At 37.5% G+C, this 18,343-nt stretch overlaps 1 protein-coding gene across 1 annotated transcript in view; it reads left to right on the top strand.

The window, feature by feature from the left end:
- Positions 1-13,119, top strand: part of POLR3A (RNA polymerase III subunit A) — a 33,114-nt gene extending 19,995 nt beyond the window's left edge. The window contains exons 22-31 of the mRNA XM_064717561.1: positions 3,044-3,130; positions 3,216-3,298; positions 4,679-4,849; positions 5,426-5,519; positions 5,648-5,740; positions 6,195-6,359; positions 7,035-7,199; positions 7,539-7,670; positions 8,914-9,046; positions 11,083-13,119. Of these exons, the coding sequence (XP_064573631.1) occupies positions 3,044-3,130; positions 3,216-3,298; positions 4,679-4,849; positions 5,426-5,519; positions 5,648-5,740; positions 6,195-6,359; positions 7,035-7,199; positions 7,539-7,670; positions 8,914-9,046; positions 11,083-11,231 (1,272 nt within the window). The 3' untranslated portion in view covers positions 11,232-13,119. The remainder of the gene's footprint in view (positions 1-3,043; positions 3,131-3,215; positions 3,299-4,678; positions 4,850-5,425; positions 5,520-5,647; positions 5,741-6,194; positions 6,360-7,034; positions 7,200-7,538; positions 7,671-8,913; positions 9,047-11,082) is intronic.
- Positions 13,120-18,343: the final 5,224 nt, after the last annotated feature.

Genomic DNA, 18,343 nt, shown 5'->3' with positions numbered 1-18,343 from the left:
AGGAAAAGAAATCAAATAATTCAATATTAGAGTTTGTGGATAAAGCTGGTTTTTAAGTATACGTATGTTAAATAATATAATGAAAATTTAAATAATTGTTATTAATTTCAGAAGCACAGATATGGCTACATCACCTTAGTGATAATTAGCCTAAGATTTTTTAAGTTTTAGATAGTTACGTTTTCTTCTTTCCTTTTTTGTTGTTCATCCTTGAAGACATTAACTGAGACAGGTTATGAAAAATATAATGAGGTAATCGTAGCATGTGTGTGCCCTGTGTGAGCATTAATGTTAGTGCTTTTTAGCTAGAGATGTGTGTATAGTGCTCAAGTAATTGATTAGCATATATATTGTACTGCTTGCTAAATTATGACATAGGTGTTCATCACAATTATTTAACTTTCTTAATGTGAATACTGTGACATGTTAATTAATACCCATTGCTAAATTCAAGGGTTTTGAGGAAGCTTTCTTTCAGTACTTGACACTTTTTCCTGGAAGTCATTCATTTACTCTCTAGGGATATGAGCATGTGTTTCTTCCTCCACTTTTCCATTCCAGAACAGAGGTGCTTCTTAGTGCTGTTATTTTAGCCAGAGGTTCCTGTAATGGGCTTATCCACTCCAGTCCAGAACACTGTGTGTCTAAAACAAGTCATTTTTCTGTGCTTTTTTTGAGATGATGGAATAAAAGTGCTGTGAATGTGATGCAGACACACAAAAAGCTCAGCACACAGCCAGTCAGTGCTGCCCTATGCAGAGTTGGCCTACTGGGTGTGCCTCAAGTGGAGCAGATTTTGCTGAATCTTGTGGCATTTTCTGTGCCACTGTGCATTCCAGTGGCTTCCTCACTGCAGGGATTGCCATGCAAGCAGTGCTTCTGGTGTGTGAGTGTGTGAGCCCACTAACCTGGCTGCTGGACACCTGATGCAAACCCTGGACTGCCCTTTGGCTGGGACAGCAAGGAGGAGCTGGCAAGGCCTGTGTTGAGCCACATTTTACTGAGCCTGTTTGGTGCCTCTTCGTTAATGTGGTCCAGACTAAGACTTCATGGATTTAGAAGTTGTGAAAAAAAAAACAGGGTTTTTTGAGTCCACTCTGGAAGTTACATAGCTGTGCTCACAGAGTACAGTGTTGCACTAAAGATAATAAATCCAGAGAGAGACAGAGCTCAGCAAAGAGTGAGCTACATTTTCATTCCATTTGTAGCAAAAATTAATCCATAGTTTGGATAAACTGCCAACATATACTTGAAAGCTGAGAAGAATAAGTAATTTCCTCTTTTAGGTCTTCTGCATGAATAAAAATTTAACAATAAAAAATAAGTTTTCAGAGATTTATCTTCTACCTTTTTTGACTCTGGTCTATGGAAATAACATATAATTTGATTACCTTATTCAGAATTATATGTAATAACTAATTTATTGTGTTGGACTTTTTAAAGTGCTTTGGAACTTGGGCACTGTCAAAGAGGAACAGTCTTCTGCAAGTCCTGCAACATGGCTTTTTTTATGCATGTGTAATGCAAAGATTAGCCTCTCTAATTCCGTATTATTGCCTAAACATTTACTTTAGGAAAAAAATGACATAATTTTTTTGCAAATATGCTGGGGTTAAAAGCCTTTAAAATGTTCAAGTATATTTGTGAATAATGCACAGCAGAAAAAAGGGGCAAAAATGTAAGAACACATCCTGTCATCCAAGTGGGGAAGCAACTTTGGAGTGTCCATTCCAGCAGGACTTCTGTTGCCTGTTCTTCCTTGTGAACTTGGTTCTGGTACTCACAAAAAAAAATGTACTTTCTGGAAATAGCTTGAATGTCAGTAAGAATGTTATTTTTGAGAGAGAATTCTGTTAGAATGTAATAGAAGTGTTTTCATAATGTTTCTGTGAACTCAGCTGTGGAAAAAACAAATGGCAGTCCCTCAGATACTTAGTCATTTTTGCAAGTATTTGCCAGTGCTTAGCTGACTGTGCTGGTTGCAAGGGGTCCAGTACCTAGTGCAGAAGAGGCAATGCTGTGTGACCATCGCTCTGTTTGTTAGGTAGGACTGATGGGATAGAAAAGGGTTAAAAGGACTCTAAAAAATCCAAGTATTTGTTTCTCTATAGAGGCTTTCCTAAAATCTTGGTTGAAATAGATGGGAAAGATTTCCTCTTGCTTTTTGTTTATATTTTGGTTTTGATAACCTTGTGTTATGGTCATGACTTGCACCAAGTCCATGTTTGTGGAAGAGTTTAATCATGGATCTCATATTTCATGACTTCTAGTGTACATGTATATGTGCAATGTGTAATGACCAAATAATCTTTTATAGAATACATGTTGGGTATTATTCTAACAGTATTGTTTCAGTTTATGTTCCAGTAAAGACTATTAGAACTTCTTTTGGCTAAGCCTGGTAAGAGAGTGAAAGGTCTATGTAGTATGACCTGTTAAATGCAATTATCTTCAAGACCTCTCCACAGCTTGGAGGAGTTATTTGAATCATATTAGGTAATCATGTTCTATACATGTGTATATAACAGTTCTGAGGTTTGAGGTTTCTTCTATCAAAGAAAGTGCACCTCAAATCTGATATATATCCAGCAGATATACTTCATATACTTCTTCTCTTGCCACAGTCTTTCCATTTTGACTATTTTGAATAGTGAGGGTTGAGTGAGAATGTGTTTGTGTCAGTAGTGCCAAAAATAATAATTTTGAGTTGATGTTTGAGATTATAAATCACTTTCAGTAAGTGGGGGGTAGGAAGGGTCAGCCCAAGTCAGCTATCTTCACCTGTCAGTGTGTGCTCAGGCAGGTTGCTTTTGTTCAGCATGGACCACAGTCTTCATGTGCTGCTGCTGATTTGTGGCTACACCCAAGTGGATCTGGATTGCTAAACTCTAATGTATGTGTTTGTCTGAATTTTGATCTTCTCTTCATACTGTGCCTTATAAACTTATTGTAAATATTTGGAGCTTAAAGTAAATAACTTAGTGTTCAAGACTTCAATATGGATACCACATCTTTGCTTACTGTGGTTTTACTATGATTTCAGGAAATTAAAAAATTCATCAAAGGTGTTTCTGAGAAGATAAAAAAAACTAGGGACAAGTATGGAATTAATGACAATGGCACAACAGAGGTAAATAATTTCACTGGGGTAATAATGTCATTCTTTTCCATCTCCATAAGTTGTTGCTTTTCCAACTATTCCATTCTCTTTTCAGCCAAGAGTTTTATATCAGTTGGATAGGATTACTCCAACACAACTAGAGAAGTTTTTAGAGACTTGTAGAGACAAATACATGAGGTGAGTGTTTACCCTGCTGTGTTCTCAGTGCTGCTGTTTTGTTGGTAACATCTGGGTGTATTTTGCTGTTTTTACTGTATGAATGTTGGTTCTGTTGTGAATGCAGTACAAAGAATTAGAAACAATTGACTCCAATGACATAAACATTGCAAGACAAAGGTGTAGGATGCCAAAAAAAAGCATCATTGTCTATGGGTGGGCTTGTTGAGGCAATGTCTTGCACAGGAGTTCTAGAGATCTAACAGGTGGGACTTTTACATTTGTCTTGAGTCAAAATCAGATCTTTGATTAACCAACTTTGGTGTCCTTTTACATTGTAAAAAATGCTTTATGCTTCATTTTATGTTTCTTGAGCATGCAAAGCTACCTGCTTGTGTTTAAGCAGCACCTTCCTTCTGAAGTAATAGTAATCATACCAACAAGCAGTTTTAGCATTTAGCTACTCATTACTTATACCCACAGACTGTGTTTTGACAGCAGATTCTGGTAAAAGCCAAAAGTGATAGGATTCAGAGTAAGGGAGGATATTGTTTAAACACTTCACATTCTTACACCCACTGCCAGACATGTTTCTTTCCTCCCCCTCTTGCAGGAGGTTTTTGAAAACCTTCAATGAGTCCATGCAGAACCAAGTCTAAATAGATGAGTTTCAAATTCAAATAAATCTTGATAGCTATTCTTGATCTACACAGTTTGAGGAGTTATATCACACTTTATTCTTAAAATGTTCTTTGATCTCTTATGGACTCATTTGATCCTTTTGTTTGTTATTCTTGGCTTGTACCAAGATAATGCTGGTGTTGATGTTCTAATCTCTTTATCCATTGAGATTAATTTCATTTCCTTAGACTTTTGGATTTGGTGATCTCTCCTTTGTGGCCTACCTGCATCAATTGTTTCCTAATGTTTTATTCTTCTAGAAAATTCATGTATATATTAAGTTCTTAACTATTTTAAAGCAATTACCAGGTTTTTGCTTTCCCTTATTAGGAGTACTTGTTTACATTTGTCTTAAGTGTTTTTATATGTGAATTATCACTTTTACTATAATAAGTAAGTGTTAGCATATGGTATTTGCCTGAAGGGAGAATGCTGGATCTAGTGCTTGATGCTTAGGAGGAAGAAGACAAGCATTTTGTAATCTGTAATGGAAGTTATACTGAATCTGTGGAGTGCTTATATGACAGGGCATCTTCTTGCTTTGTATGAGATCAGTCTTAAAGTATTGGTGGCCTTTTAACTGCTCTTGTTTTGTTTTTTTTTTTACTAAACTGTGTTAGCAAACTTCTCATATATCTACCTGAATAGTTTCTGTTGTTGTTTGCTTAGGATCTTATAACTTATTCAGTTCCCTATCCTTTCTATATTGTTTTTAATCAGGGCACAGATGGAGCCTGGTTCTGCAGTAGGAGCTCTTTGTGCACAGAGCATTGGTGAGCCTGGCACACAGATGACTCTGAAGACTTTCCATTTTGCTGGTGTTGCTTCAATGAACATTACTTTGGGTGTGCCAAGAATCAAAGAAATTATTAATGCTTCAAAGGCTATTAGGTACAAATATTGTCTTGATCTGTTGGGGCTGTTTTTTCCCCTTTGCCCAAGTGAAACCTACTGGGCAGATTTGCAATACATGATAGCATTTTCCTGTCCTGAGCAATATACTAGACACCATTCAATGCAAATACCTAAACAAAAATCTGATGTCTGCCCAACTGTAATATTTAAGCCCACAGAGAAAAATCAAATAAAGGAAAAAGATTATTTGTTAACTATAGTATTTCCTTAGACTTCTTACCTATTGTGAAGTGCTCTGGTGCTTTAGCAGTACTTGAGGCATACCTATTTCTAGGTGTGCATGAAGCCATGCTTAAATAATACTAGAATAACATATGCCATGAAAGCAGTCACTAGTACTTGTGTGTTTGCTTGTTTTTACCAGCCTGAAGTACTTGAACAGTAATTTTTCTTAAATACACCTGAGGAAGCTGTAGATATCTTTATTTTACTAAATAGTACTCTAGATAAGAGAGAAATTCCATAAGGCAGCCTGTAATTCAAGTTGCCATCTCTACTCTAGCTGAGCAATTTCCTACCTGGGTTTTCATGTGTGTGTGTTTATTCTTGTAGCACCCCTATTATAACAGCACAGTTGGACAAAGATGATGATCCTGATTTTGCCCGTCTGGTTAAAGGAAGAATTGAGAAAACTTTGTTAGGGGAGGTAAGAAAATTGTATTATTGCTAATGCTTTAAATGTATGCATTAGCCAATTGCAATGCAACTGCCAATGGCAATTTTAGCCTTTTAGCCATTTATGCATGCTAATTGTTTTGTCCTTGTCTCTTAAAGATTTCTGAATATATTGAGGAAGTGTTTCTTCCAGATGACTGTTTCATCCTAGTGAAGCTGTCTTTAGAGCGCATCAGATTGCTGAGATTAGAGGTGAGTTGTTCAATTCTTCCACAGATTATACCTTGGATACATTACTAAGGGTGTATTAATCCTGTGTCAGTAATCACAGCAGGGGAAGCTAAAAAAAAGAAAGTGAATGATAGATGTTGTGTGGCTACATTACATCTGGAAGGGTCTCTTGTATTTTTTCCTTGCAAAGTGGATAATTTCCTCCTTATTTGGAAGTGAGAGAACCTAGTCTGGTATGGTGTTTTGCTAAACACAGGGATGCCATTTCTGTCCATTGGTTAATGTACAGGCTGGTAATCCTCAGCCTAGGATACTATTTCATGCAATTTATAAGACTAATTTAGAAGAGAATATTTGGGGATTTTCCCCCTACATTTTTTCTTTTTATAGCCTGTTGAAAGATGGCTCCATTTATTTGAGCACGTTGATAGCTGCTGTGATAACGCTGATGTTTGCTGGCTGCCTTTTGGCGCAGGTGAATGCCGAGACCGTGCGCTACTCGATTTGCGTCTCCAAGCTCAGAGTGAAGCCTGGGGATGTTGCTGTGCATGGAGAAGCAGTTGTGTGTGTGACCCCTCGTGAAAATAGCAAGAGTTCCATGTATTATGTGTTGCAGTCCCTCAAGGAAGAGCTACCAAAGGTAAAAGCCAAGGCTGTCTCATGCCTTTGTAGGAGGTCATCAGTAGTAATAATTTGTTCCATGGTGGCAAGATGAAATAATTCTTGTCAGCATTGACAGTGATGATAGGCTGGGTTAGTAACTCTTAGATTGTGATGGTACTGCCTTGCTGTTGAAACTAAGCCATCCTTTACTAATATTTGTAAATAGAATGGAAGCTTTGATATTTTCCTTACAACATTTATTGAAGCATTCCAAGTGCAGCAGTTTTATGAAATAGTTACATCTGCTTTCAGCTGTATCTAAAATTGAACCACATGACACTATCTGGCATTTTTTCAGCTTACTGTGAGGAGACTCTCTACTCTGGGTTTTAAAAAGAGAGATAAGGAAACCTTTATTGTTAGCAGTTTGCCCTTTCGTTTGTATGGGTCTGCCACCATTCAGACACACAAACCAGAGTGTGGGAATGTCAGACATAAAATATAAAATGTAGCTAGTGAGTAAGGTTTGTACTACAGTGTCAGTTTTGCACTAGACTATTTAAAAGCAAGAAATCTTACTCATATGTGCTTTGAGTGAGCCTTTACTCCATGTACTAGATCTTCTCAATAGGCTTGAATGCTGCTAAGTGTTACCCTTTTTACTGTGTTACTGCATATATCAAAGTTACTGGGGTTTTTTTGTTTTGTGAAGGTTGTAGTGCAAGGCATACCAGAGGTTTCCCGAGCTGTCATTCATGTTGATGAACAAAGTGGAAAGGAAAAATACAAGCTTCTGGTTGAAGGTGATAATCTACGAGCTGTTATGGCTACTCATGGAGTGAAAGGAACAAAAACATCCTCTAACAACACTTATGAGGTAATGTCTGAATGGGTGCTGTGGGGTTTTCCCTGTAGCATCTTTATTACAAGTGCTTGTTTGTGCTCAGATGCAGAAGTTGATATGGAACGAAGCCTGATTCCACTAATACATGTCAGAATGCATTAACACAAGAGAATAATTCACTGGCAGCACTGTTCACCACAAAGAAGCTGTTTCTATAAATATTTTTCAAATTGAGATGTTTAAAAGAGTAGCCATAGAAGTGGAATATCAGTATGCTGTCAGATGGTATTTATTCCAGGAATATACTTGCTCCAAACACTTGATTCTTCATTCATGTAACATGAAACAATCATATAACAATCTCTTGTGTAGGTAGAGAAAACTCTGGGAATTGAAGCTGCTCGGACAACCATTATCAATGAGATTCAATACACGATGGTGAACCATGGCATGAGCATTGACAGGAGACATGTCATGTTATTGTCTGATCTAATGACTTACAAGGTTGGTACTATGGTTTTTCTACATCTTACATTGGCCTGTTTAGACAAATTACTTTTATCATGTTTGAGAAGGGTGGGTGAGCTCAGGAGATGGAAATTCATTCTGGGCTTAAGGAATTCCAAGTTGTACTGGCCTAATACTGTTATTTGTATTTTACACAACATGCTTAATTACTCTAGTTCTTTGGGGCAGGGTGGATCTATTTTGACTGAAAACTAATTGATATAATGAGTAGGGAATAATAATTTCATAATGGAAAATAAGAATCCTAAACATGATGATGTGAAAAACAACTGTTTGGGTAGCCATGCATGCACTTTTAAGCTTGCTGTGCAGAAAGCCCCATGGGGAGTGGTTTGTAACAGCTGCACCATATGTGAGAGGCAAAGGATACAGACATTACACACAGAATCAGCTGGCATGAAAAGTCTTACTCAATGTGTTAGTACAAAATCATCTGCTCTTTACTGATTGATTTTTTTTCTTTCACATCCAATATGGTTTTTAGAGTTGAGTACAGTTAGTGAAGTAAGATTTTGCAATTTGCCTGCCAGAGTGATTTGGGTGAAATGGATGGAGTTCGGATTTGTTCCCAAACTGCAGAGCTTTGCTGTACTGAGCAGCAGCAGTCCCCAGGGCTGTGACCCTGTGAAGCTGCAGCACAGCAGTAGAAAAGGGTATCAAGTGCCATGTTTTAAACCTGGTGGGCTCCTACCATGCATTCTTTTGCCTGAACTTCAGACTTAGGCTTCAATGTGCAATCTGATATAATCAGGATGTTTCTAAGAAATAAGAAACAAACAAGTCAAGTTAGTTTAAAAAGCTGATTACCTTTTTTTCTGGAGAGTGAATAAAATGAAGATTTAGCATCCTCTGTAGTCTCCTGGCAGCTGAGGTCAGATTTATATGTACATAATAGGCAGTAGATTCAGCATAGTGCTCTCAGACCCCACTGAAGTTGGTAGCTCAGCAGCCAGTGTATAATGGTCGAGTTTTTTTTCATGGCCACATTTCTTTCAATTTGTTCAATACTCAAGATTTATTCAAGAGCTATTACCCATTTATAGCAGCTTCTATTGTATATGAGGTATTATTTCTGTGTTATGTAAATATTCATTACTACCAAACTATTAACCTTCAGGATGTTCAACTGTGAATCAGTGTATTATGACTATACTGTATTGTAGATAGCATATTTATTTATTTACTCAGGCTTACTCTTTGGGTTTTTCCATCAATCAAGGGTGAAGTTCTGGGCATTACCAGGTTTGGACTGGCAAAAATGAAGGAAAGTGTGTTGATGCTGGCTTCTTTTGAAAAGACTGCAGACCATCTTTTTGATGCTGCCTACTTTGGACAGAAGGATTCTGTTTGTGGTAGGTATTGCCAAGTGTGTTACAGTTTTTGGTCCTTACTCAGCATCTGTAAAACCTCTGCAAAGTATTAGAGTTCTGTCTTTGTTAAGCTTCCTGTTCAGCTGGTATGTCAAAAACTTCAGGCTAAGTTCAGGCTTGTGGCTAATTGATTCTAGAAGTCCTGGAAGTTTGTTGTGTTCCTCTACTTCTCATCTCAGACTGAGATCTTGAAGTCAGTTGGATATTTGTTGGATGTTTCTTGAAGTAGACTTTGAGTCATTTGGTTTTATTCTCACCCTAGATCTCAGTGAAATACCCAGAAATTTGTCTTACTATCAATAGTTCTGGTTTTCCAGTTGTGAAAGTTTGTTTATCTTCAACACCTAGAGCTGTTGAATAAATCTAGTACCTCACTCAGTATTTAGGTTTCATTTGCATTCCTGCTAAGAAGGGGGACAGGTACATGTCAGCCTAGCTGAAGATTATACTCTTACCTGATTGCTTAGGTAATTTAGCATTTGTACCTAGAAGTAAGCAGAAGGGCCAAGTTCTTCACATCTTCATTTAGTTCTAATCTAAATAGATTAATATTGTGGGTCTTTGTTTTTTTCATCAGAAGTCTTGTTCATCAGTATTCACATCTTTAACAGCAGACAAGATACTTGTCAGAAATTTCTTTTTAAATATATCTGTTCCTGAGTTTTAAATTTAAGTACATTAGCAGCCACTGAATCATCTTAGTTAGTTCATGAAAGAATCTGCTAAATTTTGAAAATATATGGCTACATATGCTCAAGTGTATGCATGCCCATATACATACAGCAAACAGAAAACCCAGTCAATGAGTTCTGGCATTCTGTTTATCTCTTTCTTTAGTATTTTTGTCATGTGCTCAGATATTTGGAATTGAAATAGTTTTGGGGCTTTGTAGTGCCTTTGCCCCCATTCTTTTCAGATATTCTTCTCCTTTAAGCTACATGTATTTTGGGACTGAATTATTAAAAAGTCTGTCTAATAGGTTAAATGGAGAAAAGAAGTAAAGCAGGTTTTACTCTTTTCAAGATCTGTTTATGCAATACCTACCCTCCTGGAGCTGAATTGGGAGTTTCTGGGTACTAATGAAATAGAGAAATATGCATGTGTTATGCAAAAGTTAACTAGTTAACTAGATATATCTTGATGGTCTTAGTGTAGCCAGTTGCAAGCAGTGCTCTGTGCACAGTATTTTCTGAATCTTCATTTGTGTACATTCAAATTGTGAATCAAGTCAGAATTTTAAGCCAGTTTATTGCATCCTTTCTGCATTCAAATGTACAGCTATTTATTGTTACCTTCTTAAACATTTATGTGAAGGACAATTGAGTTACACTTCTGAGAATGTGCAAAAATGTCATTTAGATCATTACAGCATGCTGAGAGAGAAACACTGATATCTGAGAGCTTGCTTTGAGTGTGGAACGTTCGTTCTTTGGAAAAGTCATGCACGTTGGTAGATCTGGAATATAAAGATGTCAGCACACTGCACTGGAAATGTTATAACCATCAAAAATCATTGGGACAGACTCAATCTTTCACTTGAAAACAAGCACTTTCTGAGTGGTGAAAATGCCAGGAGTGTTACAGCTCAAGTAGTTCTGTGCCTTTCTCACTGGGAACTTGGGGAGGTTTCAAGGGAACCCTGCCAGGTTTGACTGAAGCCTTAGCACTGAGTCAGAGAATGAACATCGAGTAAGCTTGCCTTGCATCTTCTGCTATGAGCACTGCATGGGACATGTCTTCTCTAAAAATAAACCTTCTGAAGGGCTTTCATTACTGGGGAAGATGTTTAGGTTAGGTTGAGTTTGTCCTGTAGAATTTAACACTGTTAAGTAACATACTGGTCTGATGACCATGACATTTAACTTTGTCTAGTGAAGAGGCCTTGGTCCTCACTTGTGAAGTTCAAGCACTTGCCCATTCTGTTTTGTAGGTAACACAACACAGAATGGACAAATGAAAGTAGTTTTGTAAATCCTTACTGTTCAAATGCTCACTGTGTTTGTTTTGTTTTTTCCTAGGTGTTTCTGAGTGCATCATCATGGGAATTCCAATGAATATTGGGACAGGTCTCTTTAAGCTGTTACACAAAGCAGACAAAGAATCAACCCCTCCCAGGAGGCCTCTGATATTTGATCATAATGAATTTCATATTCCCATTGTTACATAGCACTTGGACAGAAAACAAGATAGCAAACCAAGAAATAGTCAGCAAACCATATTTAAATTATGCAAAGTGTGTTATTGGTTCTATGTGTCTCATAGGGAATTGGTAAGTGAAGTTATATCAAAAGAATTGCCCAAACGTTCACCACCTGTGGTTAGTACTGACCCTGAAAGAGAGAGTGCCCCAGAGAGTGGAAACAAATTTAAAGTGGTTTTCACCTGATAACATTTTCTTTTTCATGTGACAGTGTTAGCTTTTGCGGTTACCCACAGTGGGTACAAGCTGTTATTAACTCAATATTTATTTAATGTATATTCAGATTTTATTAACAAACAAATGAGATTTGCAGGAGAGTTCTGTGAGCTTGCCCAGAATGCTTTTGGAAGTGTTCTTTCAGCAGGAGCTGCAGAGGTCAGTCTACAGCTTTTAAGAACAGAAACTTCAGAAGGCTGGAACTGAGTCTGTGATTAATTCATCGTGAGTTCAGGAGCACAGTTCAAAGTGTTTGAAATCCTTCTCTTTGCTTTTCATAGCTTCAATGAGTTTTTCTTTATCCCAGGTTATTATCCAGTAAATTATTTTCCTCTTCAGGATTCTGTTTTGGGACCATATCTACAAGAAGCTGTACTTTATGGATGCTACTAAATTCTGAGAAGACTGTTGTAAGAATATTCCAAGTTATAGATAGTTTTTCATATGAAAAACTGTCTTAACTGCTGGAATCAGTAACTTACAGCAGTCCTAGTTTGGGGAAGGTTTCCTAATTGAGCAGGATCATTGAGCAATCTACTTTGATTTTATTATATAGAGTAGAAACTGAATGGATGCTGTTTTTATGCATTGCCATGAAATAATTTGGAAGTATTTTTAGCTGTAGTCCACTGATGCAGTTATCAGAATGAAGATAGAGCTCAAATCATTTCAGTGTAGTATGTTTAAATTTATTGTGGTGCTATGGAGGGAAAGTACAGTAGTGTTGTCTCAGCAGTGTTTGGATACTCAGTGTGCTGATGACATGGGTCAATGTTGAAGAGAAATAAGTAAATGAAAAAGTTGAAGTTGTCCCCTCATGAAGAAAAAGCAGGCTGCTGAGTATTCTAGCATTTGAAAATGAACAAGTTTTGGTGCAGTTTGTCTTTATGTCCACCAAAAGTGTAAGGCTACATTCAGAGACTGTAAATCTATTGGTCTAAGTCATCAGGTGCCACTGTGTGTTTTTTAATTCATCCTCCATGCAGACAAGATCTCATATGAAGATCAACACAGCTATTCTGAAATTATTTTCTGTTTTCGATGTGATGCAAAGATCTACATTTGCCTAAATTTTGGCAGGGTGAAAATGGAGAATGCGGTGCATTTACTATCTGCTCTAAAAGTTACATATATTTTGCTATCTCTGTTTTAGCAATAGAAATTTCAGAATAAATTCAAGTTTTCTTTGTGATCTCAGTGAGATTGCCACTTACTCATTTGTCTGTTTCTTTCTCAAGATGTAAATTTAACATGGGTAAAGGCTTCATAAGGAAAAAGCCCATAAACCTTTCCTGGAATTAAGTACTTGGTTTTATCAGGGGAAATTCTACTGATAGTGCTTGACATTTTTGTGAATAAAGATTATTTTCAAGGTCTAAGTGGGTGGAGTTTGTACTGGAACAAATAACCACATCTTTCCTTTTTCCATTTTTTAATTGGTTGGTTTTTTATTTGGTTGGTTTTGATTTTTGGGTTTGGTTGGTTTTGGGGGATTTTTGGTTTGGTTTTTTGTAAATATAGGAAAATGAGCTACTTTAAATGCTGGGTTTACTCTCTTGTATATTGTAAAATTAAGACTAAAATTACATCTTTTATCATTGTCTTAAATATGACAATAAAAAGAGGCAAAGAATGTGTATCCCTTGTGTTTATTTATGGGTATATTCTATTTGCATAATTTATTTATGAATGAGCTAACCTCCATTTCTTTGTGTAGTTAGTTAGACAGTAGAGAATTATTAAGCTTAAATCTCAGGTGTTTATAACATAAATGAATAAGTAATATAAAACCTATCTTGCATAAAGCCACTATGTCTTGTCCTCAGAGCATGCTCTGAGCCTCATGCGTGTTTCAACCAAAAATAGATTGTTTACAAGAGCACTCTGAATTAGTAATTATTGTTTGAGCTCTCTGTACAGTCAGTAAACAAATTAGCAGTTGGATTTTACTCATAAGCAGCTTTTTTGAGCATCAGTTGTAACAGTCAAGAAATGGAACTTTGGAGTATTAAAATTTGCGTTTTGAATAAAATTTTTAGCCTTAGTTTGGGTTTAATTTTTTTAAAAATAAATACTATTTTTACATTTTCTTCTCTTTTCCAATTAATGTGCTAATTAAAATTAGTTAAGTGTAAATTTTCAAGAAATAATTTTGATTTTGAATATCTGTATCCTGCTTTCATTTCTTCCATCTGTTTTAAAACAAATTTAGCCTTTTTAATAAATGAAGCACTTTGTTGGTGTGTTTATGAGGAAACTACTTCAAACACATCTCTTATCTGCAGAGAGAGAAGAAAACAGCTGTGTGTGCTAAATAGGTTTTCTGTTATGACTATGGAAAGTTGGAAGTAAATCCAGAACTGTGCTGCCTTGGTCCATAACTTGAAGAAATTCAGTATAGAGAGCTATTCCCTTTTCTGCTTATCTATGCTTAAAGAAAAAAAGCAAAGGAAAGTAGATGAATGCTCTGTTTTATAAATGAACTACAAGTAGAAAAAATTGGTTGTTTCACGACAAAGAGTCCTTGATGTCTGAGCATTTGTCACTGTTTCAGTAGAAGTTGAAGGAATCACTGCAGTAGGAATGCCTCAGTTTTGTATCACTGTGCCTGTAGACATCAATGTCTTTAGAAGCCTATAGCAAACAGGATACAGTTTTTCATAGTTTTTGCATATTTGCCTAAATTATTCTGTGCCAGTAACTAACCTATCTTCGAAGTGGTTGGCTAAGCTTTGAATTCAGACCTAGGAAAGTCTATTGGTAATTCAGTATGTTCAAAAAATCAAAAGCAATTGGCTTATTGTTATATTGTCTAAGAGCAGACAATCTGAAAGGGACTAAATTAAAAGATATGTTAATATTTTAATGCACCAATTCTTGGCAGGTTATTTAGATGTGATTATGGTTCTGATATAAATGCATAGCAAATTTATCTTGAAAAATGAGTACCAAAATCTCACAGGCCAATCCAAAAGAGTCATAGAAAGCAAACAAGCCCTGCTGCTTTTGTGTTTCAGTGCTTGTGAAAATGAATCCAAATTTCGTGTGACTGTTAAAATGAGAATTGTGTAACATTCATTCTAATGGAATTAGGTCATACTATCATCTTCCACTAGAGAGCAGCGTTTTCTTTTGAGGGAAGAGGTATTGGGTAGCTTATTTTTTCTATTGAAAATGGGGTTTTTGCAATATCAGGACATAACTTTCCCTGTCACAGTTACATTTATCTCTTAAGGTGATGTACCTAAGGAAGGAGATGAAGGGACTGTATTTTCATAAGTGGGAGAGAATCCACATATGCTTTTTCATTAATTAGTAGAATTTTCACTTTCATATCACTTGTCTATCTGGCTTAAAGAACAAACACCCAAAAAGCAGTACTTCAGTAAAGGCTGTAATCATTCCCAAAAGTGTGTCATGAGCTACTCCTGTAAAGTGACAGCATAGCAATCTGCAGTGAGTGGGGACATGTCTTTTGCAGCAGGATTTTCCATGCAGCTGAGCTTGTTCCAGTCTGCATTCAGTCTCTCCAGAAGGCACTGAAATGCAGCTCCCAGAGCTGCTCTCAAGTGTGAAGTTCTGGCAGCTGCCTCGGGAGTGTCTCCCATCCTTCAGCTGCTGCACAACTCCAAGGCAAGGCTGCATTAAAAACATTTGAAGGTGATGCTATGGATGCAAGAGACCAATGGTTAGGACTGGAAATAACATTAAATGGGTGATCTTTGAGTATAGACAGCTGCCACCGGCAAGATTTCTGGAAGATGACTTCCACATGAATATCTGAAAGCCACAAGGGTGCCTGTAGTTTGCTATTTCCTGTTGGATTTGTGAGAACCCAGCATTGGCTGGCTGTGCTTAGGAGTTCTGTGGGCCTTGAGCTGCTCTGATACTGCATTGCTTTAACCACCACCTTTATTCTGTGTGCATCAGATGGTAAAAGGTGTCTCTTCATCCAAGGGGTCTGTCCTGGAGTCCAAGCCTTCAGGATCAGGAATAATTGCATGCTCCTTTCAGAACCTAAGACAGTAGATAGGACTGATGTTGTACAAAAAATGGTGGTTTCTGCAGGTGCTGAGAATAGAGGGAAGAAAACTGAAAAGACAGGAGTTGCATAAATTAGCAAGTGTGTGTGGAAATGGAGTAGGAATTCAGGTCTGCTTGGGGAAGAAACAGAGATGGCAGCTGGATAAAGTGACACACAGATACTCATAATCTCTTTATGGAGATTTGTGAAGTATTGGAAATAGCTGGGAAAAGAGTAGGTATGTATTCATTCCTGAGAACTATGATTTTGTCATTTGTCCTGGGGATTGCTCTTAGTGGCTGTGACAAATGGTAGTTAAATCATCACTAATTTTGTAGATGACTGTTAATAATGAGCAGTAACCCTGAATTAAATCCTTCAGGTATTGTATCTGTTTAGTTATAAAGCTCTTTCAACCAACTGTGCATAATTACAGCTGCTGAACTACAGTGATTGCTACTGTTAAGTGTAAAAACTGCTGTTCTGATGGGTTCTGGTACAGCTCATGTGGATAATTGTAACTATAATTAGCAGGCAAATAGGAATCTTTTAAAATGTGTTAATACCTGCAGTTAGATCAGAAATATTCCTAGAAAATCCTTAGCTGAGGTGTTTTTAATAAGATGTAAGTTGTGCTACTGGGACAAGAGACAGAAATTACATCAATTACTTTCAATTACGAATTACATCAGTTCCTTTCGTGTGTCTCTTCCTAGAAGAGAGGTGACAACATATATGAAGAGCAGACAGGTAATTCAAGGAAATCTGTGAAGCAAAGCTTTTCTATGTATTCTGTGTTGCTGTTGATCATAGCCCTGTGGTGGCAGACACCCATTGCAAGCTGTCTTAATTTTAATGTTGGTTTTAGAACCAGATAGGCACCCACACGTCCTTTTTTACCCATTCCTCTGCACTTTCTCACTGTGGCTTTTAGGATCCACAGAAAGCTGGGGTACCCCTCCAGATTTGATACCAAGTTCTTCTCCATGACAGAGGTGTTTTGCCTGGTGGAGATAGTGTTGGCTTGAAATGAAGCTGTTGCAAGAGCAGCAGGTACCTGGATTATTCACCACAGGCATATTTTTCTCCTTTTTGTGAAAGTGTAGGTCAGTTGCTTAATCTTTTGATACATATGACAGTTTTCTCAGTGGGCATCTCTTTTATATGTTAAATTATATAGATTTTTAGAAGCAAAATAAAGAAAATTAACTGCCAAGAAATGCAAAAGCAATAATGAAATTGTGCTGGTAAACGTCACGATTCCCAGAAAATGCCAGAATTAGTTGTGAGACTTTGAAGTTACTTTTCTGGATTTATGATTCCAGGTTCATTGGTTTCTGGGAATTAATTAGTGTGGTGTGATTCATCCTGATGTGTCACAGGGAGGGGATTCTTTGGCTCAGGTTGACTGACAGCACCCCCATGGGAAACTGCTGATGGTGTTTGGAGTGATGAGGATGGCTCTGGCCATGCCATGGTGCAGGCTTGAGGCAGGGACAGTGTGTGACTCATTTCTGTAGGGCACAGTGGGTAGGGCATCTCTTTCATGGGTAGGAAGGACACACCTCACCCCTTACTCTGCCCTCATCCCTGCACTTTTCCAGTTCAGTGATGCTAAAATATCTGCTGTATCTGTAGGTACCTTGACAAGCCCACACAGTAACTTGCTCCCTTTCCCATATGCCGTTCTTCCAGATTTTCCACTGATGCAAATATTTTCCAGTTACATCAGAGACTTTCTTTAAACTTTTATTTTTCAGAAGATATATAGTTCTTCTGACTAATGCTACTGCTGTGCATTTTCTAGTTCCCTTTGCATTTATTTCTGTCTCCTTGTCCTTGTTTCTCCCACAGATTCCTCCCTTCTGGACCCGTAGTGACTGTCACTGCTGGTGACACTGCCTCCCTGCAGCAGTGCTATGTCAACCATACTGTGCCACTGGCTGCATTCAGCTCAGCCATGCAAGGTTACTGTGAACACTTGCCTGGAGGATAATTAAACCACTCAAGGAAGAAACATCTCCTCAGCACATCTGGACATGAAATCTACTGCCATCAAAATTACAGCTATGGTCAAATAACTTTTGAAAAAAAAAATTACCTTATTATATAAGGTAATATATTTCTACTTTGAAATGAAAGGCATCCCTGCTTCATGTGGCTCTTTATAAGCACTAAAAACTGTATTCAGGCCTTTAGATCTCCATTTACTTTTGTCTTTAGCCTGTTTCTGCTTTCTTCTTCAGCCTTCCTACTTAGCTGGCACAAATATCTTCTGCCTTGCATGTGTTTGTATGTGTTCTGTTGAAAATAAATGTGGGGAAGGATGAGCAGCACAGCAGCTTGGGAAGTCGCTGGCAAATGCAGAATCAGTGAACTCTTGCTGCTACAGACTTAGGAAGACCTGGGGAAATCTTTAGACTCTGTACTTTAGATTCAGTCTGTGAAAGACTGTTAAATTAGAATAGTCTTGCCTGAGAATTATGGTTGTGAGAGCAGATGAGAGAATCATCAAGGTGAGTGAAGGGCTATGCTTGTGAAAACATACATGTTATAAGGAGTACTTACTTGACAGGATGTGGGGATTAAAGGATGTGATTACCATCTGCTGTGTGTAGTTCTTTTCATTCTTTCATCTTCCAAAGAAAGTCAAAAAGGTTTATAGTTGGTGCTGTTGCAGTCAGCTGCAAGGCAGACACTGGCTTGAGCTGGAAAAGGAGAGGGCAAAGCAGTGAAGCTCTAGGCTGCCATTAATGATCTTGGAAGGGGAGAGTGGCAGCTCTGAAGGCGAGTTGAGGGGGAAAAAAATTCTAGGAGTACAAATAGCCCCTGGTAAAAA

Source organism: Zonotrichia leucophrys, chromosome 6 (genome assembly GCF_028769735.1).
Source record: "Zonotrichia leucophrys gambelii isolate GWCS_2022_RI chromosome 6, RI_Zleu_2.0, whole genome shotgun sequence".
Taxonomy (NCBI): domain Eukaryota; kingdom Metazoa; phylum Chordata; class Aves; order Passeriformes; family Passerellidae; genus Zonotrichia; species Zonotrichia leucophrys.
This window is presented reverse-complemented; position numbering and strand designations above follow the sequence as displayed.